General features: G+C 44.9%; 1 protein-coding gene across 2 annotated transcripts; it reads left to right on the top strand.

Annotated features, from left to right (window-relative positions):
• The first annotated feature begins 2,603 nt into the window (after window positions 1-2,603).
• POU2AF1 (POU class 2 homeobox associating factor 1) lies at window positions 2,604-25,884 on the top strand. 2 transcript variants are annotated; one of them, XM_036260083.1, is made up of 5 exons: window positions 2,604-2,848; window positions 21,502-21,632; window positions 21,974-22,016; window positions 22,099-22,364; window positions 24,864-25,884. In XM_036260083.1, exons 1-5 carry the CDS (start codon window positions 2,833-2,835, stop codon window positions 25,155-25,157), a joined length of 750 nt encoding a protein of 249 aa, XP_036115976.1. In that variant the 5' UTR covers window positions 2,604-2,832; the 3' UTR covers window positions 25,158-25,884. The 2 variants fall into 2 exon arrangements, with proteins under 2 accessions (XP_036115976.1, XP_036115975.1); XM_036260082.1 differs by lacking the exon at window positions 2,604-2,848 and adding an exon at window positions 3,012-3,116.
• The last annotated feature ends 975 nt before the right edge of the window (window positions 25,885-26,859 follow it).

The raw sequence follows: 26,859 nt of genomic DNA, 5'->3' as shown, positions 1-26,859 counted from the left end.
TGACTTTAGATTCTGAGCCACAGAAAATATCTTTTCAGCAAATATCTGCCATTTTGATCTAGTCTTGGTTCCCAAGTATCTGCCCATATTTGATCATTGATATCTAGGGTCTTCGTTGGAAGCACTGAACTGAAATCTACTTTCTGAGCATCAAGGATGTCAGAAGTGCAGGGTGTATAGCTGGCCATGGTGGTAGACTTGCCAGCTGACATTTTCTTCTCTGCCACTGTACAAGATTTGACTTGTCAGAGCACTCTGGGATTGTCCTCTTCCTCCTCTCTTTCCAGAGGACAAGAATTTATCCCAGGTGATATAAACATCTATTGCTCTGCTCCAAGTTTTAGTATCAGTGGTTCTATATTACTACTATTAAACATGGCTGACATTTGTCTTTCACTGATTTCAATTTAATGAACATCTATTAGTGTAGTTATTTAAAACTCTGCCTCTAGTCATATGAACTTGGGTCTGACACCCAACCTATACCTAATAGCCCTGTGACACTGGGTAAATCAGATTTCCCAAACATCTCTTTGTTTCTCTGAACAATATGGATAGAAGTTTCCTCAGAGCTGTGGCAACGAGATAATGTAATTAAGGCTTAACATGGGGTTTGGTGCATAGTACATAGTTATTATTATTATTACTTCATGGAGATCATTATGCTAGCTAAGCCTGTGAAGAGAAACAAAGATGAATTTTCAGAAGTTCTGCCCTGGCCAGTTTGGCTCAGCAGTTAGAGTCGAGAGTTTGATTCTGGTCAAGGGCATGTACCTCGGTTGTGATTCCATCCCCAGCCCTCGTTGGGGTCGTGCGGGAGGTAGCCAGTAGATGTGTGTCTCTCACATCGATGTTTCTCTCTCTCTCTCCCTTCCTTCCACCCACTCTACCTGAAAATCAATGAAAAAATATTCATTATGAAATGAAGCTGTTTCTTCATTTCATAAACAAAAAAACTGAGACTCAGAAGAGTTACCTGACTTGGTTAAGGGGGCACAGCCAGTGAGTGGCAGAGCCTTGATGAGAACCAAGGCCTGAGTCAGGCCTGATGGATGTGTCTGTTTCCAGTGGACGCTTCTCAGTGTGGCCCAAGGCCTCGTGACACTGCTCCCTGTCAGGCCACTGAAAGCATGGGGTGCTCCATGTCCTAAAATCCAGAGGCTTTGGAGCGAGGGCTCAAAACTCAGCCAGGAGTAGACTTCTGTTTTCAGTGAGGCATTTATGTGGAAAATGTTTCTCAAGAACTGCCACAAACCAACCCATTAGTAACAGTAATTTATTAAATTCATTACTTCATTAACTGAATGTTTATTGAGGGACAGGTATGTGCCAGGTCCTGTGAAGAGCAGGAGACAAAGAGAAACCGCCTTGAACCTACAGAGTCATGCAAAATTTGCTGCCATATAATAAAGTGCTCCAAGAGCTGAGGAAAGAGGGCTAATATTTTCTGGGCCAGGAGGTTTGGTGGGTCAGAAAATTTTTCACTGAAAAAGGTGCTGTTTGAGCTGGATGTTGAAAAATGAAGAGGTGATTTTCAGGTGAGGAGCTGGGAAAGAGGAACCTGGCAAGAGAGGGTAGCAAGGTCAAAGGCAGGGAATTGCATGGATATGCAGAGAGCAGCTTAGACGTCACTGAGGACAAGTGGTGGGGTAGGAAGGGTGGTGGTGGGTGATGGGCTGGAAAGACAGACAAGGGCAAGACTGTGAGAGGTCTTATGTGCCTCAGGCTCTGTAGAGAAGGGAGCAGGTGGAAGTTTTGTAAAGGGAGAAGGGCATGATTCAGTGTAGGTTGTGTAAGACTCACCAGGTGGTTTTGACTTCAAACTGTGGGTCACTGGGGCCTGAGCTTATGGACTTCACATACACAGTGGCAGAAGGCTTCCAAACTCAGGAGGAGTCTGTGGCCTAACACCCTAAACACTATCTGACGATGAACCCCCTTACTTTCCTTCTAGAAGCTTTATGCTAACAGGTGGGTGGGCCCTGGGACAAAGGCTGAGCTCATACTGTGCCCACAAATTCCCTCTGAGTAACCAGCACTAGTCGAAGAGCATGGTGTCTTCTTTCCTGAGTGAGTTGGCCTCTTCCTCTGTGGGCATACGACGGTCAGAACCAGTGTCCCCCATATTTAAGCATGATTAAAACTTGCCATTATGGTGGTGGCTAGGGGGCAAGGAGAGAGGCTGTTGTGTTTTAAAATGGGATAAACAGAAAAGCAATGCTAAAAGAATGAGGAGGTTGTTTAGTGAGGCTTGAAGGGACTACAGGTGTTTCCTCCTATAAGTGAGAACCAGTGACCCCTGGGAATAGCATTTCCTGTCAAGCGGGGCCCATGGTGGACTGGGTCCTGCTGACATCCTGGTGTAGCAGCCTGAACGGGGACCATAGAAAACCCAGAGTTTTCCACGGGGTCTTGGGCTCATTGTTTGTGTGGGGAGGCACAAGACTTGACACATGTCCACACTCATGCACACTTTCCCACTCACCCACACATCACACACTCTGGCCATGCCTGAAGGACCGGACGGTGGCCTCTGTGCTGGGTTGTTGTCGATCCAGCTGGCTGGTCCCCAGTCAAGTGTCTGTAGCGGGGCCTCTGGGTGTGCGCAGTGGGTGACAGGCAGCCTCACCGGAGACGTAGCACACAGGTGCCCGAGGTGGGAGGATGTGATGACGCTGCGCTGCAGCGCGGCGGGAACCCGGGCCTTTAAAACGCGAGGAAACGGCCTCTGAGCAAGCAGTGGCTACACTGGAGGAAAGCACACCCAGGTCTCACATTAAAGAAGCCAAACTGTCTGCTTCAAAGAGAAAAGGCAACATCCTGTCACAGGCCATGCTCTGGCAAAAATGTAAGTGGGTTGGCTGTGGCTGTCAGAGCCATAGCAGCGTGGGAGGGGCTGGGGGCTACCAATTAGCCTGAAACCGGGGAGGTGGTGGTGGGACGGGGCAGAGGGGTCAGCGTTCCCAGCCAGGAGAGCAGGGAAGAGAGAGGTGGGGGAGACAGAGCCTGGTGGAGAAACCAGCCCGTCAGCAGTGATGCTGATTTTCCAGGTTGGAGGGGAACGAAATACTGTTCCAAGCTCGCCATGCCTTCGCTGCTGCGCATGAATCACTGTGGTGAGGAAGGGGCAGTTTATGATTCACACAACAAAGTCAACTGTGATACTGGTTTGGGGCTGGGAGGGGAAAGCTGTGGAGTTCTTTCCATGACTTTCTTTGATAAACAGCTACTCTTCAGCCCGTGGTTCAGTTCCGTGGGCCTGCTTCTCTCTGAGTCGCTTAGCTTTCTGCCTGCCAACGTGGTGATTTGCTCTGAGTGCCTGGGGACGACGTGGAAGGTGGCCTTTGTCAAGTGTGGGTTTACTTGCTTCATTGTCCTGCCTCTTATCATTCTTCCCTTTCTGTGGCAAGGCTGGTGTGGCCCAGCACAAAAGGGCAGCAGGTGTCTCTTTACCCTCATGTTTATCCCTGGAGTTGGATGGAACAACTGTGAAGTTTATTTTCCATTATGTGGGACTGAACAGAGACTCCTGTTATTAATAATTAAAATCATACAGAGATATCTACAACATTTCTTTCTCAAAATAACAAAGTCAACTCAATGGCCTCATGAGAGTTGAGCCTTATTGGGGCTCAGTTCTGTACTTCCTCAAGAAAGAAATATTACCAAAAAATTTCTCTATTGGTCTCTAAAATGCCTTTTAATGAATTCAGGTACGCCCTACCTCAAACAAATTTAATATAAGAGAATCTAGATTTACAGAAAAAGATAAATTAAGGAGTGTATTTATTTTACAAATAGATATTTATTGGAGCCCTTAAAGTTCTGAAAATATAACTTCATTGATTAAAACATAACTTACAGTCACTTTATCACCAATTCATTGTTCCTTTATTTCTTGTGTAAACTCTCTGGAATTGAGCTGGTTAATGTGTAATATGGAGGAGTGATTTCAAAATTTCTCAGATTGTGAAGTCTCATCATCATTTGATATTGACAAGATGCAAATTTTTTAAATATAAAGAAATGACTTCTAATTTGGCTTTGGAAGTTGTGGAACCCTTCCAAGATAATTGGGGACGTCCTAGTATGGGCGGTGTATAACTGCAGTGTGGAGGACAGAGCAAGACCAGAGCCTGCAGGGACCAGGGTGGCCAGCCCCAGGGAATGCCTCGGGCGCCGGCCTGCTGGGTCCCTGTGCGCTCACGCTCAGGGCCCTTCAGTGGGTTTTATGTGAGCCCTGGAGGGACTTCTGCTTTTGTTCCCATCTACTCTGAGCAAGTCACTCTCCTTTTATTTTTAAATGTTAGGTTTCTCACAGGAGACATGCGGTAAAGATGGTGCTGTTCCGCAGAGCTCCTCTTAGTGCGCTGAGCCGCCCGCGGTGCTGTTGACTGCCTGGTTTTGCTTCAGTGCCTGAGACAGGGGCTGCTTCCTTGTGTCCCTAGTCTCCCCTCTTGGTTACGCACTGCATTTTTTTCTTCTTTAATTCCCCCTAAGAGACTAGATTTTTTTTCAGAAGGGAATGCTGGGGCATGTTTTCTGCGCATACCCCGGTTAGTAATTAAAATCAAGTCAGGGGCACAAGACCCCATCATTGCAAGCTTGGCAGTGGAACAACCGGGTGAACGTTGTCCGGTTATTTGCACACAGCAAAGAGTCTCTTTAAGTGTCTTTGGCCCCTTAAAGAAACTTAGAAAAGGCTCTGGGCACTGGACCCATCCTCGCACCCTGAATCCAAGTAAGGCCCTTGTCTAGGGCACGGGGCACCTGGGTGACTCAACCCTGTGGGAAAAGCAGTAAAAACAGGGCAGCATTTGTCAGCCTACTTCGAATCACCTGAGGGAATGGCAGGCTTGAAATCAGACATCAAGAGTGCTGAAGAGGCACTTTCTTTTTTCAGAAAACACCCTTGAGGCCTAAGCTGAAATGACTGTACTATGAGGTTCTGGAAAGGGTTAAGAAAACATTCATTTTGTAATTGTTGTCTCCTCTCTACCGGGTCCCTGACCCCCATTTGTGGACTAAATGTGAACACAGGCTCTGGTGCAGATCAGCTCAGAAGTGCTGGCACACAGAAGTGAAAATCTTCAAGCCTCATCCGTAGACTTGAGCTTTGCTGGACTGATCCACTGGACAGAGAAATCACTCCACCTGCACATTCTCCCCCTGGCTTCTGCACTTGGCCCTGCGGGTCCCTTGTGGATGTGAAGCACTAACATCCACCCGACAAGAAGCCTTGTCAGGCCATCTACAACCAGTGCCGCAGAAACGGCTGGAGCAATGGAGTGGGACGAGTCTGGGTTTGAAAGCTGGCTCTGCAACTGAATTATTCAACCGCATGTTCTTAAAGGCCTAGAAAATGGGGGCTCTAATTGCTGCCTTACAAGGTTTCTGTCAGAGAAAAATGAGAGAATGTAAAGTGTCCTCAAGTTTCTTGATAAGTAATGACAGTGATGACAGCACTCTTCTTCCTGAGACACCTCCCTGGGCCCATCTTGAATGATCAGGGTTACAACAAATTCCTTCATCTTTTCCCACAGTTTGATTAGAACAGTTTAAAAAGGCACAATCAAAATATCCTTGAGTGAGAGGCCCTTACAACAGCTTTCCAAGGCTCTAAAACAGGGGTCTGCATACAATGGCCGGAGTGCCAAACACCTGTGATTGTAAACACATTGTTACAGGAGCACAGCCATGTCTGTTTGTTTGCGTATTGTTTGGGGCCACTTTTGCTACAACAGGAAAGTTGAGCAGTTGCCACAGAGATCATGCGGCCTGCAAAGCCTGAACTATTTACTACGGGGCCCTTTGCAGAAAAATTTGCCACCCTCGGGTCTAAAATGATCTGGGTAATTCTTTTGGTATTCACTTTCTTGGGTCACTCAGTATCCTGGGCTTGCACAATGCCAGCACCGATGGAGATCAAGCTTGCAGCCAGTTGTTGAAGTGATTTGCACAATGCCTAAATTAGATTTGGTTGACTTCCTCTTTAAAAGCAATGAAATTGTGTGTAATGCACTCAGTACCACCTGTCAGAATATGAATGAATTGAACAACTGTTGTTGTTTTTTATTGTTTCTTCCATTAGGGAAAGATCTGTGTGATGATGAAAGGCAGGCCTGACTGATTTTCTTTGAATTGTCTGGTTGTCTTGTCCCATAGTCATAGCCTTGGCATTTCTTTGCTGTAGTGCTCGAGGAGGCAACTGAGGAACAGGGAATGGTTATTACCAAATATTATGATATGGATGTGCTTTGCTTTTAGATAATTTGAATGGTGCAGAGGTTCGCGAGGCAGATAAATTAGGGTCTCAAAATTCTCATTAACAAAGACCACTGGGTTTTCTCCAGGTTTCCACTAAATGGGCAAATATTTTGGGGCAGTTAAAAATGCAGTTAAGGATAAGAAAAAACCTGTAATATACATATACTTTTTGGAATTCTTTCTCTGCATAAGTTCAAGTAAACTTACAACAGGAAGTAATTTAGATCTGTGGGGTGCCTCTTAATATTTCTATTGTTACCACGTTTGCTTATTTAATAAGCCTAGTAATCACCTTTATATCTTACCAAGTTTATTTATTGATTCAGAGGTTTTTGTTGATAAAGACAAGAAGGATCTAAAAGATATACAGGGATTCCACAAATGACATACGTCTAATAAGCACGCAGATTAATTGGTAAAAGAGCAGATGATTTTGAAGGTGGGTATTTGATTTCCTTCTTTACATATTTACTAAAGAAAAATGCCAACTATGTCTCCTTCTACACCTGGAAAGTCCCCGAGTCAGAGATTTTGGAAGCTCTCTTTCAGTTCAAAGCTGCAAATCTGTTTTGTTGTGAGGAATAAAAAAGAACGAAGGTTGTCTACAATTATTAGCTAAATATCTGGACATTTAATTCACTTCAATAGAACTCCTGTAAAATTTTGCTTTTAAACTTTGTCAAAGTAAAGCTTTAGGCTTTATTTTTTCCCTCTGATTTATATTTCTAAAGTTTATTTTCCCACAAAATAAAGATGGTCATCAATTTCTCACTTTGAGCCAAACAAATCAAAGTTGGCCAATTGATTATGATCATTAACATAATTTTCACCTTTATGAAATATTTAGTAATGTTCCAGTCTTCTCATTTTTGTAGAACAACTGCTTGCTAAGAGTGGACCTGCATGGGATGGAGAGGCCTTCTCTGAACCCTGTGGTTCTGGTTGTATGAAGCTGTGGACCAAGCACTATTCTTGCAGGCAGAACACCTGGATACTACTTTCTAGTCCATGTGTAGTAAGTGTGGGGCCTTAGGCAAGCCTCCTCATTGCTCTGGGTCCAAGTGTTTCGGCTATAACATAAACTTGCCTTTTCTTGGCTCAGGGCAAGGAGACTGAACTTGACTGAAATCCTTTCCCAGCTCTAATTGCTGAGCTTTCATGAGTGGTTATAAAAATAAATACATGTTGCCCTGGCTGGGGTGACTCAGTGGTTGAGCATTGACTCAACGCACCAAGAGGTCACCAGTTCCATTCCCAGTCGGGACACATGCTCGGTTTGTGGGCTCAGTCCCCGGTGGGGAGCGTGCAAGAAGCAGCCAGTCGATGTTCTCTCTCATTGATGTTTCTATCTTTGTCTCTCTCTCTCTAAAATCAATAAAGAAAAAAAAAATTAAAAAAAAAAAAAAAGAAAAGAAAGAAGAAAGAAAGAAAGAAAGAAAGAAAGAAAGAAAGAAAGAAAGAAAGAAAGAAAGAAAGAAAGGAAGGAAGACTGATGCTTAGGTCCCAACCAGGGGTTCTCTTTAAATTGCCCTGGGAATTAGATTTTCAAATGCTTCCCAGGTGATTCTGACATGTAGTCAATGTGAGAACGACTGGCCTGGACAAGTAAGAAGAAGAAAAGGGAAAGGCTAAAAAGATCATGCCTCTCTATCATTGCCCCTCCCCCAACAAGAAACTTCTGCTAACATCTAGTGGCCACTCCTGTCCACAAGGGAGAATAGTGTAATTGTTTACCTGGACCCATTGCTACCCACTGCAATGCAGGGTTATTAGTAAGGAGAGGGCTGATATTGGGTGTGGCAGCTGTAGGTCTTTGCCACACTTCGAATGTGTTATCTCAATCCTAATATAAACTCCATGGGGTAGGTTCTGATTTTAAGCTCGGTTTCACGGATGAGAAAGCTAAAGTGTAAAGATTAGGTTAGTAATTCACTCAAACAGCTAAAACCATCTGAGCCAGTCCCCAAATATTGTCTTGCTAAGCTGTGCTGTTTCCTCGCATGGTTATTGTCTCACATACAGGGCTTAGAGGAGGGTGTTCTTGGTAAATTCACAGACCTCCCAAATTCATACCTTGAATTTTTGGGTGGGGAAAGATATTTTCATTATACATAAACAAAAAAGGGCTCCTATCACAGTATGTAAGAAATGCTTTCAAATCAATGAAAAATTTAAGCTACAGTCAATTACAAATCAATAAGATGATCTAATAAAAAAATTTCAAGGAATTTGAAAAGGTACTTCATAAAATGGACAATAATTATATAAAGTTATATTAGTGTCAGTAAAATAATAATGAGATTCCTCCTCACATTCACCAAAATGTTTAAAAATAATTTTTAATAAAAATATGTTTTTATTGATTTTAGAAAGAGGAAAGAAGAGGGAGAGATAGAAACATTGATGTGAGAGGAACATTGATCAGCAGCCTTCTGCACAACCCCCACAGGGGATCAAGCCTGCAACCTGGGCATGTGCCCTGACCAGGAATCAAACTGGTGACCTCTTGGTGTACAGAATGACACTCCATCCACTGAGCCACATCATCTAGGCTAAAAGTAAAAATTTTGATAATTTAAATTTAGTAAGAATGTGGATCAAACATTCCTTCAAACATTTTAGAAAACATTGGCATTATTAACTGACTTTGAACATAACATATAGTCTGGCAATATCTAGCAGAAATGCTTTAGTGTATACAAGAATATGTATGCATAAGAATATTTATAGCATTATTATTCACAATAACCACAAACCAGTAGCCACACAAATAGCCATCCACTCCAAATAATAAATCAGTGAACACTATACAACAATAAACATGTTAAATACAGCGTTGGCCAGTTTTCTCAGTGGTTAGAGCATCGACTGGCGGACCAAAGAGTCCTGGGTTTAATTTTGGTCAAAGTCAGGTACCTCAGTTGCGGTTCAGTTCCCAGCCCTGGTCAAGGTCATGTGGAAGGCAACCAATCAATGTGTTTCTCTCCCCTCCCCCCATTCTATCCAAAGATAAATAAAAAAAAATCCTCGGGTGAGAATTTTTTTAAAAAGTTAAATACAACTACATGTAAAAAGATAAATGAATCCAACAATTTAAGCCAAATAATGCAAACACAAGCAATTATTTACTGGGTTATTCTCTTTATGTAAAGTTTAAAAATAATAAAAAAAGAAAGTAGTATACAATGTTAGAAACCATAATATTTATAAATTTTGGAGAGCAGAGAGAGAGATATTTAGGAGGGAATATGAGGGAACTTTCTGGGATTCTCAGTATTTTGTCCCTTGAACTATTTATCTAGTTAATAATAATTATATTGAACTCCATATATATTTTAATGTACTTTTCCAGGTATGCATCTATATTGATATGATAAAAAAATGTAAAAGGATGTTTGATGCACTTTAGAAGAAAGAAAATGGAAAAGATGTAAATACCCTTCAATATGTTGAAAACTTATTTTTGATACATATGTTTCAACTTACTTTTAGAAGGAAATCTGGTCTATGCCCTTCTGCTATACCTCCTCTAAGGGGCTCTTTACAGATATTTTAGCTGCAACACAGGGCTCAAAGGGAGAGAGGGGCCTAGAATCTCCCCAAAATAACCCAGCTGGCCTGTTTCTGGGCAGAACTAATGGAGAGTCCTGTGGGAACTGTACTGGGAGCCAAGTCTTCTGCCTCCTTGGCACTTTCTTCTTTCTGAACTGGTAAGACTTTGGATGAGCCGGGTTATCCCTTCATGTGCGTGTGTGTGTGTGTGTGTGTGTGTGTGCACGCATGGACACATGCAAGATATAAAAAGTAGGGTTTAATTTTGAATTAGAGAGTGATACCTTTGATATTTCTTTGCCTTCTGTAATTTACAGTTAGCCTCTGGGGTAGGCAGACCTGAGTTTAAATCCTAGATTTACGCCTCACTGGTTGTATAATACTGGAAAGTCCATCCACCTTGCTCTGTGGTCATTTCCTTGCATATACAGTGGGAACGTGATTCTTCACAGGGTGTGGTCAGTGTTCACTACAGTGTTTGGCATTAAGTCAATACTCAATAAATATTAGATACTATTGTTATATTCCCATTCTCTCTCACTTCTACCTCCAAGGACAAAGATGTTGCAGCGGATTCTAGATTATTACTGTGTAGCCTCTGAGTTCCGGATTCTTGTAAAATTGCAGGACACACATTTCCAGTAAGTCTTGTAATTCATGGTGAGGTTAGTGATCAGGGCTGATGCTAATGGTTAAGTGGGCCATTCTGTGACCGAACTTGTAACTTAAGCCACCATTTCCTAGCAACCTACTAAGGTGTGGTGGTGGTGAAGGCTCGTACTGACTGGCAAACTAGTATTTGTTTTTTTACTTTAAAAGATTGAACTGAGATGTTTATAATCACTTGAGTATGCAAAAAATAGCACAAATGATACCGAAAACTGAAACGCCAATGTGCTGCCTCTTTCTTAGTAATGGTTTCATTAGTATCACTTTCTGAGAAGAACAAGTAGCCAAAGCTTTATAAACCAAAGTCATTCTGAGACCAGATGTTGGGAGCAAAAAGGACTTGAACACACTTAAGAAAAATTAAATTACTTTTTAATCCCCTAGAAAAATCATAAATTTTATTGGAAGAGAGAAAGAACCCAAAGATTGTTATAACTTTCCAGAACTAAGAAATGCTGGGGATATGGAAAAGAAAGAAAAAAAGAGAGGGAAGAGGGTCAAAAATAGGAGCTAGTTTCAATGCTGAAGTAAAGCAACATCAATTCAGGAAAGAAAGGCGTACAAGGAAAATCAACCATCCCTTTACCATCCCATGTAAGCAGGCATCCATCCAACAATATCATTATTTCTAAATAGAGAATTCAACTAATGAAATAAATTATCTTCAGCAGGAGGGAAGCAAAGATAGAATTAAGAAAGGTGTCATGGAGTATATAGCATTAGATATGAAGTCTCGAGAATAAATAATAATCAGACATTTTGCATAGATACTGAGAGTGAAGAGGCCTCTTAGGACATAAAGTAGGAGCACTGGGAAGAAAATCCAAGGCTATCTAGGTTGATGTCTACAACACTTTTGTCATGAATTGCTTTATTCAAACAAAGTCTACTGCAGAGCTCCCACACAAACAATGAAAATGGAGCAGATTTGCGGGGACATCAGAGCTCAGATTGCTCATTCCTCTGCTTCCTTCTCTTTATTGTCCACTGCAGGTACCTTTGCTGTGTTCCAGGGTTCTTTAGGGTACTCAGATTGACAGCCCTGACCTGGACTAATCCTCCATTCCTTCAATATGATCCCTAACAGCTGGTCACAGGTCCTTGGTTACTTCCAGGGTAAGGACTTCATTCCTCGAGAAAAGTGAATTAGTGTGAAGCACGTCAAATTGGTCTCCATGAAGCTTTGAAGCTGTGAAGATAATGTTTTCAGTCTATGTGGGTATCTTGTAAATTAGGAGGGGGATACATCCCTCAAAAACTGACCTAGTGACTTCTTTCCCAGGCTTCATATTCTAACAACTTCTGCAGTGTCCTTCACAAGAAAATCCCCCCACATCATGGGGCCATTGGTTAGTAAACCAAAGACCTAGTAAAAAATCTCACCTTGACTGGCAGTTATATATCACAACATGAATCAATGATCAGGGCGACATTCACTTTCATAGGATGTACCCCAAGCTACTACGAGTTTTGAGGCTTGAGTAGTTGGGTTGGACACAAAGTGCACAGCTGATGTTGGGTTTGAAGAGTCTTTTCTCCAAGAAAGTGGTCCATATCTGAGGGTCTCAGGAAACATTTATTTCTTTTGTAAGAATCTCTTTGGTCTTGCCCTGGTAGGGTGGTCAATTACTTGGAGCATTATCTCATGTGCCAAAAAGATTGCAGGTTTGATCCCCAGTTGGGGCACTTATAGGACAAAGCCGATTGGTGTTTCTCTCTCACAGTGATATGTTTCTCTCTCTCTCTCTCTCTCTCTCTCTCTCTCTCTCTAAAAAACCAACTAAAAAAATCTTTGGGTGAGGATTAAAAAATCTCTGGTCTTGAAAATTCCAAACTAAATGTTGCCTAAATCAAGGGACAAACAAATGAATTTCCTCTTCTCCAGCTGCCTAACCATAATTTTCCCGTTTTGTATAAGACTGGCAATACTAGATTCATAATACAGATCTTGATCTAATAAGGAAAGAAGTATCAGTCTCATCTATTCCACCTACTCACTCAGGTGCAGACTTGCTATAGAATTTGGGTAGGCACCTTGGGTTGGTTCACCCCTGATATGGTTTTGTACTCTCAGCGTGGGCCCTTTCTTCCCTTTTATGATCCGTGCTGCTGTTGATAAAGCTGATGCGTCAACCAGAAGTCTACCTTGCCTTAATGGGTGATACAAGTCCCCTCTCTGATCACTGAAGAGCCCTTTGAAGAAGTATCCATGACTATGGCCTTAATCATGGTTATGTCTCTATCCTTTTGGAGATACATACATGTTCCTTGAGGAGCCACACCTGATGTCAGGATAAGGCCATGCCACCTTACTTTGCCATTCAAATATCTCCAACATGCTCCTTCTTGGGGTCATTATTTAGAAGCTCAAATCTACCACAAAATGAACTCTCTGGTGGCTTCTGAAGAAAGAAGTCCTTCCGTTTAGCTTATGGTATCTTTATGAGAGGCTGATGTCAGAATTTTTATGTCTCCTGTCCAGGCTTGTTCTGTTTGAAGGTGAGGTATTTGACTAGTCTCTCTGAAGCATCATTGCCCCCCACACACATCTAAGTGGGGCTGCCCTGCTGTTTGGGGACACCAGGCCCAGGTATCTGAGGGATGACTTCCAAGAGAACAATGAAGGCAGGTTGAGACAGGCTTTGCTGGCAGCAGAGGGCCATGAGTGTACTGAGGATAGGGACATCTAGTATCATATGTAGCAGGAGAGGGGCAAGTTAGGGCTACTGTACCAGGGGTACTTCTTTGGTGAGTGATGGGCCACAGATTGTTGGCTGAGATCAAGGGAGAAGCAGCCACTTGTTGAGCACTTGTTATGTACTGGGTGTTTAACTGTGTTAATTTTATACATTTTTCATGATAATTCCATTAGATGAATATTATCTTATTTTGCAAAGGTGGAAACTGAGGCACATACACGTTAAGTGATTTGCCAAGGGTCACGCAGTGATAAGCTATGTAGTAGCTGTTCCAAACTAGGTCTGCTTGAGTCCCAAACTGTACCATATCACTTCTCAATGACAAAGATTTTAGGGTTGCATTAGATGCTTCTTTCCCTCTCAATTGAAATACATCCTCCCTTAGATGGGCTCTGATTTATTGAGGGTAGTGATAGTTTGAGTCAAAAGTCCCTGCAAATTTGAATTTCAGGATGTCCAGTATAGAATCTCTTAAGCCAGCTCGTTTCCATCTTAGAATCTGAGTTCCTTGGACTGGTCTTCCAGAGGATAGGGCCAGCTGGTGGAAGCATTTTTTAGTTTATCCAGGATCCATAGGCTGGGGAAGGACCCTGAATATCTGGGGCTACTTTATATATCTTGATGTGGGCTGAGGCTGGCCCCAGAGCAGTCTCTCTGCATTGGAGACAGAATGTGCATGCCTCTTTTCTCTTTGTACAGCCCCTACAGACGGGGGCTCCCAGCTTGCTGCTCATTCAAACCCTACTGAATCAAGTGGAGGTGGAAATCAGCCCGAAAAGCCAAACAAGCCAGAACCCTTCAACTCTGAGGTAGATGCAGCTCTGTCATAGTTCGTAATTGTAGGTTTACTCGAGCAATTATTTGATTAAGTCTATATACCCCACTAGACTCTATGATGGCATAGTTTACTCTGCTCAGTAAGTTCTTGTTTAATGAATGCTCTGCCAGGAATCCCTGGTCTTGCCCCTACCCTGGGACATGTTGCATCTGCTATAGGAGCCCTTTCTGCTCTGGTGATCCCAGTTTCTGTAAAAGGCAGGCAGGTGCATCTGGTTTCTCAGGTGGACCTATCCACTGTCATTTCAGTCGAAAATACCAAAAATAAAACTTTGCGGGGAATTGTTTGGGTATCTCAGTTCTCGTCATTGCTCATGTGAGCAGACTTCTGGTAAGCTTCTCATAGAGTTTTCTGTTCTCCTTTGGTGAGAAACATTATTTCTTGGGAGACTTGTCCATCAAAGGAGACTGAATTAGGATGGTCAGAGCTCAGATTCCTACTGGAGGAAGGAGGGTTAGAATTGGACAGGGAATCGTTCTGTAACTGACCTCCAGTGTTACCCACAAAAATAAATGTGACTTGACTGGGTAGGGAGGAAGCAGGCAGGGAAGCAGAAACAGATTATGCTTAGAATTGGAGGTCCTGGGTTTGGTTGATGACACTGTTATTTACAAGTGCCGTCCTAGGGCAAGTCATTTAACATCTCTGAGCATCATTTTTTTCATTAGTAAAAAAGAGGGTGAGAGGAAGACCTCTCTGGTCTATTTCAGAAGTTGTGATGAGGCCTCTGTGAAATCATTTGTGTCAAAGACTTTTTGAGGCAATGAACATCACAAAGGTGAGTGTGGTTATTTCTGAGTTGCTTTGAGTTAGGGTCGTGATCAGGAAACACATGGTCCCTTGACATGCATTCATTCAACACACTTGAGTCTCCACAGAGAAGAGGCATTACACTGACACTGTCTCTGGGAGTAGAGAGCAGAACACAACAGCCTTCCTTGTCTTCTTGGTCTTCAGGAGCTTTAGAAGGAGGATGGGTACATGGTATGAAAGGCGTTGACAACTCCCAGTGGAAGGATGTGTGTGCATGTGAGGAAAGAGTCTGAAGGCTCTGGCATGGTGGACCCCACCCAAGGTCATAAATGGGGGTGATATTCAGGACATTTGGGACAATTCATGTAACCCAGAGGCTGAAGAGTGAGGACACCATAGGCAGAAGCTTGGTAGATGAGAGTGAGCTGTGGGTAAGTGGGCTCTTTATTCAAGCCCAACATGATTTCAGCAATGCAATCACCCTGGGTGTCCACTCCAGGCTGGTTGTGGCTTCCTTTATATAGGGATCACTTGGCTCCTAGTCTGGGGCTCTGTGGTTCTAAGACTGAACAATCCTTTGCAGTCACCCCAAATGTGCTTTAGGAGCTTCCCCTGTCTCCTCTCTATCTGCATGTTCCCTGTGGCCAGCTTAAAGTTCTTGGGGACTTCAGTGTCTGAGGCCCTCCTTAATCATTCCCAGGGACCTGCCTGTGGTTGACGAGTGAGCTCTGTGGGAGCTGGTGGAAATATTCCTCTTAGAATGGAGACACAGGGAGGCGAATGCACTTCCTTTCTCTGATCAGACCAGAGAAATGGAGTCAGTTTTGTCTTTGAGATCTTCTGATGGAGACATCAAGATGTCATGACTTACTCCTCTTTGGCTGTCCCAGTAGTCTTAAAGTTAGATCAAACTGGAATTCAGTTGAGGTTCCACTCTCCCATATGTTTGAGAAACACCTTTAAAACCACCTTTTCCCCCTGCCCTGGGTGTTATCCAGATTGCTAGAATATATAGTGTTCATATCTCCTGGCTGTAGGAGCCTCTCAGTTCAAACATTAGTGAATAGAAAGCCCACACTGACATGCATATGGGATCTCTTTGTTGGCCTACATTGAAAAAAAAAAAAAATTAAACTACAATCTAGTGTAAATTGGGCGGGAAAACCTTTTCTGTAGCGTGTCAAGTCCAATTCTGGCCAAAGCCCAAGTTCTTTCTTCCTGTTTGGATAAAAATCAGCCATTGTCCATGAATGGAAAGAACAAATCTGAAAACTTTGACACTCAGACCTTCATTATAAGAAGAACACTCACATTAGTGTTTCCATCAAGGATCTGAATAATCCTTCACCAACCTGGGCTGAACTTTCCCAGGAGTCCTCAGCTATCTTAGGCCAGAACACAAATAGGCTTCTTCACATTAAAGTGAAAAGTGTCCACAACTTTTCTGACTTTGTTTTCATTTAGAAGCTGGGGCAAGTTTGTTAGCCCTAGGCTTGAATTCCTATTGTTCAGTTATTTGTTTTTGGTTTTGCTACAAGTAAAGAGAAAATTATTTGTATTTCTTCTTAATGGGTCTTTTGATAAAAATAATACTGAAGATTCATCAGCAAAAAAAGAAAAAGAAAAATATTTACTGTGGTTACTTGGAGTGATTAATAGTGGACCACGTGTCCTTTCAGGAAAGGAGGGTTTTGTCTTTCAAAATGGCCTTGCCTGGCTGCAGCCTTGAAGTTCAAAGGGTCAGCTGTGAATGGAAATCGGTTTTAGAGAGCTAGATTGTCAAGGTGGGTGGGCGAGGTTCCTTATTCTGGTTCCCTGGTGAGGGAAATGTGGGCCTAGCAGCAGTCCCAACTGGTGCCTGGCTCTGGTGGCACTTGGGAAATCTGTAACAGGACAATGGCTGTGAGGACAGTATTCTTTCAAGAGCATCTCGAAAGCTGTTCTAGGGAACACCTCTCTGAAGAGGGCTCCTTGAAAACCTCCCAGGGAAGAAGTTACAGGAACCAATGCCTGGGTGTCAGCTTTGCTTGGAGCCATTAGGAGAGACCTACTTTCTTAGCTAGAGCAGCTTCCTCGTGTTGGCATAAATGTGGTTTGCATGGGGTCACTAAATAAACAAGTGCTGACAATTTTGCATATTTCCTCAGTGATATTTTTTGTGCCTTTCTCAAGGCACTGGAGGCCCTGTATATTTAAATCAGTAGAATCCACATGTTCCCTAAGCTTGGTGCAAGGCAAGCCTACGTGTAGCCAGATCGCTGTCTGTGGGGACCAGTGGGCTCCAAGTGTCATGGTGTGTGCGCTCCAGTGGAATAGCAGCTGCACCACTCTTATTTTTGTGATGTGGAGCATGTCTGGGTGTGTGGCAGGGGGAACTGAAATGTCTTCCGCTGACTTTTTATACCTTCATATTTTTTTGTTGCTCTTTTTGGAAAAGGGAAGCCCTTGTTGGAGCCAAATTTATAGGTTTTTCTGTAAATGAGTTTTTTCCCCCCAAAACTTCACTGGTGACTGGTGAAAAGGCAGTATGGCTGAACTTAGCCTGAACAAGGAGTCCCGATGGGGACCAAGAGGCTGTGTTTAGGTGAAAAGATTTTTCTCGGTGACGGATACCTGGATGTCCAAGGAGACTCAAAGGGCCTTCAGAACACAGGGTGAATGGGGAGAAAGCTGCAGGCGCTGAGGGCGTACAACCTGCAGCTGCGATTTGACGGGCGGCTCGTGAAATCTCTGGTCAACCCTGCTTTGGGAAATTGGATTTTCATCTTTTGTGTAATATTATTTCAATCTCCTGTTTCATTTTCTTTGGCTCTTCTTTTACTTATTATTACTTTAAGAAATTATTTTTATCACCTTTTACTTTTTCTTTTAAATATCCTAGCATAGTTGTTTTAAAGCTAGCTCAATGCAAGAACCCAGAAGCCCCAAGGCAAGGCAATCATGCTTTCGGACAGAGTTCTTTTCCTCTTCCAAATATGTGTTTGTGGCCTCATTTCTCATGCTGGTGGCAGGAAGGATTACAATGTTTATTGTGGAATTAGACATGTTTATTGTTGCTTTATGAGGTTGGTGGGAAACGCACCAACTGCAAGTTTTCACCTTGCAAATGCACTTGGCCGTTGGGCTCCTGTGGGAATTGTCTTGAGGCTTCAGAGTCTGATATTTCATGGTCACTTTGCAAAGATTTTTCAGAAGCACCCTCACTGTTGCCTGTTCACCTGGAGTCAGTTACAGGATCCTTTGGCAGCTGGTGGTGGACTCACGGGTGGGCAGTCAGGAGATCCTTGGGAGCTGTGGGAGTTCTGCTACCGCAATAGGTACTGCTCTCCATATGGTGGCTGTGCCAGGGCACACCTGTTGACACTGCGGGTTCCAGGAACTCCAGACATCAGAGGGTGATGCCCTCTGCTCCTAGCACCTCCCCTAAGCCCTCTTTGTTCATTGATTCTAAAACAACAGGAGGCAGAAAGCCTTCGCTTGACAAGATCCTGGAAATGCCCACCTGGCCACTTTGCAGCCAAGTGTTAGAAGTGTCTATTCTTGGGAGACAGTGGGATCCGGCTTGCCCTCGGTTCTTCCCCAGAAATGTAGGGGGCTAGCTATATACCTTTCTTTGATCTGGTCTGAGATGTGTGCCTGTGGGATCAAGCCTTTCTCGTCCCCAAATAAATTTAGAGTGTGACCACAGTGCTCAGACCCCCACTAACACTGTGTCCTGAGTTTGTTCTGAGTCCACAATGCCTCAGGTTGCACATTTTGCCTAAGAATAGCTGGGCACCCAATTGGAGACAAGTTTAGGTAGAGTGATATGGGTATGAACAAAGCTGATGTGGCTGTGAGAATGAGTAAGCAGGGTGTGGGAGGGCAGGTGCCCCTGTTCTCTGCCATGTCAGGCTACACCTGGGGTCTGTGGGCAGCACTGGGCATCACCCCTCATTAGGCGAAGTGGAAAATGGAACTTGTGCAGGAGTAATGCAGGTAGAAAGATGGTTGGAGGAATTTAAAACATGTTGTTAAGAAATAGTTGAAGGAAAGGGATGTTCATTCAGACTCAGTAGGGACCTGGTACCTGTCTACAGATGTTGGAAAAGGCTGCTACTATTACTACTACCAGTGAATATACAGGGCGGAGCAAAAGGAGGCTTACAGTTGTTCATATAGAAAATAGTACAATAATTAATACGTAACAATACAAGAATATACTCTGTGTTTTGCATGCTCAGGACTGTAAGCTTGCTTTTGCCCCACCCTGTATTAGCTCACACTGATTTGATGCTATTCAGTGTAAACCCTATTCTAAGTATTTACATGTAATTCTCAAATTACCCTACAAGGTACATATCATTATGATCCTCATTTTATAGATGAAGAAGCCATTAATCAATTATAAATTGTGAGTTTTATTGGAAGGTAATGTGAGGAAAAATGGTGCAGTTCCCCAGAAGAGAGTAGACGTGGGTGGAGGGAGGGGGAAAAAAAGAACATGTTTTGAGTATTTACTATACGCTGGATATGGCTTTGGGAGTTTCCCATGTATTATTTTAGTTATCTTCACAACTATTGTGTGAGACAGGAATTATTATCTCATTTCACAGATGAGAAAATTGAGGCCCAGGGATGTTAAATAAATCACCTGAAGACAGGCATTTTGGGCTCTGAGGTCCACTGTCACTGCTACTTGGAACAAAGGTGATGGTGCACAGGTGGACCTGGGGCACAGGTAACAGGCTAGCTCCCTCTGCTATACATTCCCACGTCAGTAGAAATTGACAAGTTGTAAATGTTTTATCTGTGCTTGTCTCTCCCACTGGACTGCAAGATGCTTGTGGGCAGAGGCCACACCTTTCTTGTTCAGTGCTGTATTCCTCCTGCCTAGGGTTATCTGAAAGAACAGATGAATACCAGTAGCGATCCCTTGTTATGACAGGGGAAATTAAAAAGAGAATCATTAATCTCCTATCAGGATACTGAGGAAGTTTCTTGTAATAAATGAAGTATTAGTGGTTCTCATCTCAGCACAGTTTCTGAATTTCCTGAGGGATTTTCATAAAGTCCTAAATTCCTACACCCACATTAGATCCCCAGAGTAAGGCTTCCTCAGTGTGGGGCCTAGGTATCTGTTTTTTGGATTTGGCTACTTGGCAAGGGTAAGAAGCCACCGCATATGCATCTAAGTTTGGGGTTCTCTGACTCTGCACCATGTGTTTCTGGGGCTTTTGCACACCCCTTCCCACTTCCTGTTGCCTTCTCTGCCTGCTGAGCTTCGAGGCCAGGCCATGTGTGTGCCTGGAGCACAGATGGAGGTCTGGTGTTGAGTTAGCCGTGGGATCTTATCAACTGGGTATTTGCTGAGCAAAGTTCAGCCAGCACAGTGCTGTGGATCCGGGTTTAATAGATACCCAGGCTTCCGGGCTTTGATTTGGAGCCCAGTTCCTGGGGCCCTTATCGGTGGATGATAATGAACTCCCCATGTGAGTCCTAAGGGCCAGTGCTACATGTCACCCTTGCTGTAGACTGTCTGAGCAAGCAGGTTGTCACTGCCCAGTGATGGCTGCTTTTGGTTTGCCAGGACAGAAGGAGCCCTGTGTTCTAGTTCCATGCTTTGGTTCCCCAGCTTTGGTGGCAAAAAGCAAAGGGAACCTTCTCTCAGCAGCAAGGCTGGACACCCCAGGACACATAGATCACATAGATGGGGATTTGTCGTGTGTCCTGGGAAGCAAGGAGAACGTGGGAACCATTTGCTCCAGTCTGTTGTGAAGGTCCAGGAGAGGTGCAGAGAGGATGGATGGAAGACAGCACATTTTAAATAATCATCCCATCAGTTAATCAACAAATTACTTACTAAGCTTATTATGAAATACCACTTGGGAAGGTATAGAGATCTGATCTTGAGAAGTTTATAATCTAGTTAGGGGCATCAGAAATTTACACCAAAAAAGATAACTACTTATTACATAGCAGACTAAACATTTATTGAATGCTTACTCTATCTGATTTTATGCTAAGCATACACTATGCTTCCCATTTACTATGTCATTGACTCCTGAATACATTCCTTTCATAAGAAATTGCAGGTTAAGAGGCACAGAGAGGTATAGTAACTTGCCCAGGAGCACACAGCTAGAATGTTGCAGAGGAAAGCTAGAAGCCTGTGCCATGTGACTCAGAGTCCCCGCTCTGATTGCCTTCCTCTACTGCCCCCTGTGATGGACACTGGCAGGCTTGGAAGTGTTTGAGAGACAGGAGGAAGAAACATTCTGTGGGCTGCAGGCTCCGCCAGGAAGGCTGCACTAGTCGTGGGTCAGGAAGAATCAAAGAGTTGAGAGGAGTGAGGAGTCCTGACCAGGGGAAATCCCAAGTAGAGATGAGGAGGTGAGACCGGCAAAGAACACGTAGAGAAGTCTAGATAGACCTTCTGGCTGGAGTGGGTTTCGGTCACAGTGAGTGTGCGCAGTGGCGGGAAAAGGGATCCCCAAAGAGATCACCCTGTGGCGCGCTTCAGTGCTAGACTCAGGAGCTTCTCAGGAATGTCTGGGAGGAGGGGGCCATAGGGGCTGGGAGCAGGAGTGTCAACACTGGGAGAAATATCCTAGGACCTGTCATGGGGTCCTCTGCGCTCAGACACAACTTAGGTGAGCAGACAGGCCCTTGAGGAGAGCGGGCACTTGGAGGGGGGACTTGTCTGAGAAGGGAGAGGAGCACAAGTGACACCGTTCTTCACAGCCACAGGTCCAGAGCAAGCCCCGGCCCCCCCGCGGCCCTACCAGGGGGTGCGCGTGAAGGAGCCGGTGAAGGAACTGCTGCGGAGGAAGCGTGGCCATGCCAGCAGCGGGGCGACCGTCACGCCGACTGCGGTGAGGCTCTGCTGCGGAGTGTGGGGCGGGGTGTGAGCAGGACTGTGCTCCCTCGCCCCAGGGGTGCGCTTTAGGGCACCAAGGCAACCCACTGCCGTGATTACGGCTGCTGGAGAATGGACTTCGGGAAGAGGATGACACCAGTTCCCTAGGCGCACAGCCTTCTTGCTAAATGGAAACAGGAATCCCTCAAAATTGTAGATTGGGATGAGGGTGTGTGTTTTGTTCTAACAAGGCAGATTCTCCCCTATACTGTCTTGCCCCGGGCCCTCGGGGCAAATTTTCCACAGTGGGTAGCTGGAGATGGCTGAACACTGATGCTGATCTTCTTCTCCCTCCAGGTGGTGCTGCCCCATCAGCCCCTGGCCACTTACACCACAGTGGGTAAGAGCTCCCAACCACCCTGGTCTCCTCCAGGCCCCTCATCTGTGGCACCTGCAGCTCCGTAACTTCCTTCTTTCCACAGGTCCTTCCTGCCTTGACATGGAGGTCTCCACCTCCACCATGACGGAGGAGGGGGCCCTGTGTGCCGGCTGGCTCTCTCAGCCTGCCCCTGCCACCCTCCAGCCCCTGGCCCCGTGGACACCCTACTCCGAGTATGTGTCCCATGAAGCTGTCAGCTGCCCTTACTCAGCAGACATGTATGTGCAGCCTGTGGGCCCCAGCTACACAGTTGTGGGGCCCTCCTCCGTGCTGACCTACGCTTCCCAGCCACTCATCACTAATGTCACGGTATGTCACACAAAGGCTCATGCCTCGGGCAACGTTTTAGGACGTGGGCTGGCTTCCTGAGTCTTGATCTTTCTTGCTATTGATTCCCAGGATAATTAGGTCATCTAAGCTCACCTCATCCTCCCAGAAGGCCTGCTCTTATTCCCATTGACCTAGAATATCTTCCACAAAGAGGGCTTATAGCCTCCCTTGCCCAATGCTCCTCGGGGTCGGGACATTCTGCTTCTCTGTCCTGAAGCAGCCCTGCTGCTCTGGAAGCAGTGAGTCTTGGTTACAAGTTAAATTTTTTTAGTGAATGGGGTACCATGTGAGATCCTCATGGTGTCTCTTGCCAGAGCCAGCTTTTTCTTTCTATTCAGGTAAGTTAATGGGTGATCATTCACTTAACAATGGGATTTACCAGAGATTTCTAGGCTGAGCAACATGTGATAAACACTTTTAGAAAACTGTACTTTTGATAGCATCTGACCCACCTGCAGGGTAATTTTTTGAATTAATGCTTCTAGTATCAGAGTGCTTGGGTTCAAATCCCTGACTCTGGGCTCAGTGAGTTAATTTGTCTACTACTCGGTGTCCTCATCAGTACAATGGGAATACTAACAAGAGAGTTGATGTCAGGATCAATGGGATGATGCATGTAGAGGTCTCAGCATAGTTCCTGGCATGCAGACTGCACTCTAAACACTAGTTATTAAAATTGTTTCAAAGTCGACCAACACCATTAACCAAGGGCTGCCTTCAAGTGCCAGATAGGAAAGGAATGGCCTGCTCCCCAGGAATGGAGGAAGGTATAGAGATAGTTTGATGTGAATGGTACCTGTTTGATCAAAGCAATGGAAATCCCCTGAGTGTTCAGGGAAGCAAAGGCCTCTGCTTGCAGCTCTGTCCAACTTTAGTCCCAGGAAAACTGGGAAGTGGAGCCGGAGCCTCATGAGTAGTCACAGAGCCCACCCTTGACCATGAAGCTTGCTTTGGTTCTCCAAGACCCCTGCATTTCCCTCAGGCGTTCAGTGTCATCCTGCCTTTCAAGCCTCATCCAGGAGCCCTCCCACCCCATACCCATGTGGCCACCCGTTGTGAGGCCTGAATGGCGGTGGATAGAAAGGAGTTAATTCAACACCTCTCCCAGGCAACTAACTTATTTGCATATCAGTGGCCTTGGTTGTGGGTAGGGGTGGCAGACTTAATGGTTCCCTACCATTTCATGACCAAGGATTATTTTTATTATTTATCCTTTCATCATTCCAACCTCCTGCTTTGAAAGTTTCTGTGTATCAAACAAACTATATTTATTAAGATATAATTTATTTGTTTTGCTGTATTGTAAATTGACTCATCAAAGCTGGTTAGAGATACCCAGTGGGCACTCTTGATCAGCAGGAGATAAGAGCTGTTATGGTGCTGGTTGATGAAATTCTATCCCTGAGAAAAAGCCTCCAGTTACAGTTGACCTGCACAGGTTTATAACTCTAAAATGAAGGGTTTTCATTAGATTTTTGAAATAGTGAAAGTAGTAAAGCCTTTTAGGGAAGCCGGAAGGTCTCTGAGACAATTTCCAGCTCCCATTCCATAGGAAAAGCCCTTAAGCTTTGCTGCTTAATCTGTGATCCCTGGATCAGCCACATTGACATCACCTGGGATCTGATTAGACATGAAGAATCCAGGCCCCACCCCTGAGCTCCTTTACTGAAATCTTTGTTGTAACAGGGTCCCCAGGTGATTGACATAAGTTCTTCCTAAATAAATATAATAATTTTGTCTCAAGACATGGTGGCAGCTGGAGAGAAGTATGACAGGGAAGTCGGGGGTGGAAGGGTGAGATTTGACCCCTCACACATCATTCCATGCACAGACATTCCTCTTCCACCTGTTTCCTCAACAGCGGGAGAAAGTAAGATGCAGGCCCTGTCTGTCTCTGAGGCTTGACCTCGGGTTTGTAGGGCGGTGAGGGGTGATGTTTGTAGAATACCTGGGGGCACGGCCCTGACCTTTGGAGGTCCCTGCAATGGCCATAGGGGCCCAGCTCAGAGACAGAGGATGATGAGGTCATGAGAGGTGAGTGGAGCGTGTTATGTTAGCCCAAGGGGTCCTCAGAATGCTAAAGCTGCTGTGTGGAGACAAGGCTGTCTTTATCTCTGGGTAGGACTGTGGCTACCTTTGTGACACAGCTACTATGCTATGGGACAGGCTTATTGTTTAACATGCAGTATTTTCATTGATTTTAAAATCTCTGAAATTGGAATGCATTTTATATTCAATGAAATAGGTTTCAGATGGGGAAGTAGCAAGGACGTAGAGCTTGTGAGTCACGCAGTCAGGGATACAGAATTGTGTCTGGCTTCTCCCTTCAAGGAGACTTTGAGTAGGTGGAAGGGAGCCCCCTGGAGTGAGACAGCAGGAAAGAGCCTAGTTGAGGAGAAACAGATCCCCTGGAGGACAAGGGTGCACAGTGGTTACTTCAGGGCTGCTAACCCCGATCCTGTGTCTCCCCGTTCACAGACGAGAAGCGCCACCACACCCACAGTGGGGCCTCAGCTGGAGGGCCCAGAGCACCAGGCACCCCTCACCTACTTCCCGTGGCCTCAACCTCTGTCCACACTGCCCACCTCCACACTGCAATACCAGCCTCCAGCCCCAGCTCTGCCCGGGCCCCAGTTTGTCCAGCTCCCCATCTCTGTCCCTGAGCCAGTCCTTCCAGCCATCAATTCCCTGACCATCGACAAGCTGCTCTTGGAGGAAGAGGATAGTGACGCCTACGCGCTCAACCACACGCTCTCTGTGGAAGGCTTTTAGGCCTGGCTCCCACCTGAGAATCCTGCTCCCTGAAACTGAGACTGAACCTCAGATTTATATCTGTATGGGGTAGCCTTTTCGTAACTACACTTTTTACTGCAAACTAGAATTGTAAACTGACATCCTTCCTCCCTTCCTCCCCATCTCCTTCTTTGTTTCCCTCCCTTCCTTCCTTTCTCTCTTCCTCTCCTGTTCTTATTTCCCCTGCCCCCATTTCTGTTCCCTTTGGGGAAGGATTTATAAGGATTTCAGGCAGAATATTTGATGGCAAGTGTTGCAAATCTGTAGTCCAGGTGCTTTCATTCCTGGAGAAGGCCCCTCTCTGGAGTGTCTACTGCTTCTGGAGCAGCCCTGCTGAGCCAGCTTCATTTGGGCACTGCACTCTGTCGTCTTGACTATATGGGGTGCCCTGCAGGAAAACTGGCCTTGCCAGAGCCTTCAAAGGCAGACCCAATGCCCCAGTTCTTGAGCTGTCAGTTCCACAGTTGCTCCTTTGTTTTCCATTCTCAGTGTTGGCCGGATTTACAGTCTATGCAGCAGAGTCTCAGGGCCCAGGGCCCAGGGGATGGTGAGTGGGGGTGGGGGAGAAAAAGGATCTCCAGAGTGGGTTGGGGCCTGGTCAGAGGGACAGAGGAGTGATGGGCACATGGTGTGTGTATATGGGGTGTGTGTATAAGGTGCAAAGGGAAATGTCGGGGGGAGGGAAAGGTTGGGTTTTAGGGGATAGTAGAGGAGCTAAAGAATGGTTTAGCTCAATAAACTTAAGAAAAATTGTCTTTTTATTTGTTTGTTTTGTGACTCCTGACCCCAAGATATTTTTCTATTGATTTTTTTTTAAGAGAGAGTGAAAGGGAGGGAGGGGGGAGAGAGGGAGAGGGAGAGAAACATTGACTAGTTGCTTCCCGAAAGACCCCGACTGGGGCCAGGATTGAACCTGCAGCCCAGGCATGTGCCCTTGACCAGAATCAAGGCTGACATTCTAACCTCTGAGCCAAACCAGCCAGGACAATAAAATTGTCTTAATAGGTGGTTTTGGTACTCTCTTTGAGAATACTTGCAAGGAAAGCTGAGCTCTTCTAAACAGGATGAGGAGAGTGTCAGGCTATTTGTTCCCGTGTCCAGACCCTCCATGGTGCTGTGTCAGCCAAGACCAGTGGAGGCCGGGTGCCTGCAGCCTTGTTGCATGCTGTCACCTGTGCTCTGCAGTGTCTTAAAAGCCTCATATTCATATATACATATAGATATATATGTATGTACAGACAATAGTGCGGTGAAGGATGGGGGGTGGAGCAGGGCAGAGGAGATCAATGGGGGACAAAAGGCGGGATATCTGTAATACTTTCAACAATAAAGATGTATTTTTTAAAAAGGCCTCCGTAAGCCACCAGTATGTGAAGCCAAGTATGTTTCCCCAAGCACCATACTTCCCAGGAGCTTCAGCCAGAGTACAGGTAGATTTCATTCTCATTTTCTTTCTTCTTTTTGCTGGAGAAACATCAGATTTGCAGGGGCCTGGACACAGTTGTCACTGGGGGTGCTGGGCTCCTGACAGTGGCTATGTGCTTTGGAAACTGGTGCAGCCATCCACTAGTGCCGTCATTGTCACTGTTAGGCAGACACATTGTTGGTGGAATCCATGTAGAAATGATGTACTTTTCTGGGAAATGATGGTTTCTTTGACACTTTTTTTTTATTATTATTT

The sequence above is a fragment of the Molossus molossus genome, unplaced genomic scaffold (assembly GCF_014108415.1).
Source record: "Molossus molossus isolate mMolMol1 unplaced genomic scaffold, mMolMol1.p scaffold_m16_p_13, whole genome shotgun sequence".
NCBI classification, from domain to species: domain Eukaryota; kingdom Metazoa; phylum Chordata; class Mammalia; order Chiroptera; family Molossidae; genus Molossus; species Molossus molossus.
The sequence above is the reverse complement of the archived record's forward strand: the minus strand, read 5'-3'. Positions and strand labels throughout refer to the sequence as shown.

What these genes read in the sequence shown, in the direction of transcription:
- POU2AF1 (XM_036260082.1), top strand. Translation starts at nt 3,086, where the DNA reads ATGCCTTCGCTGCTGCGCATGAATCACTGTG. An exon ending in CGACCGTCACGCCGACTGCG is followed by an intron (nt 21,633 to 21,973) that starts GTGAGGCTCTGC and finishes TTCTCCCTCCAG; the next exon opens with GTGGTGCTGCCCCATCAGCC. An exon ending in CACTCATCACTAATGTCACG is followed by an intron (nt 22,365 to 24,863) that starts GTATGTCACACA and finishes CCCCGTTCACAG; the next exon opens with ACGAGAAGCGCCACCACACC.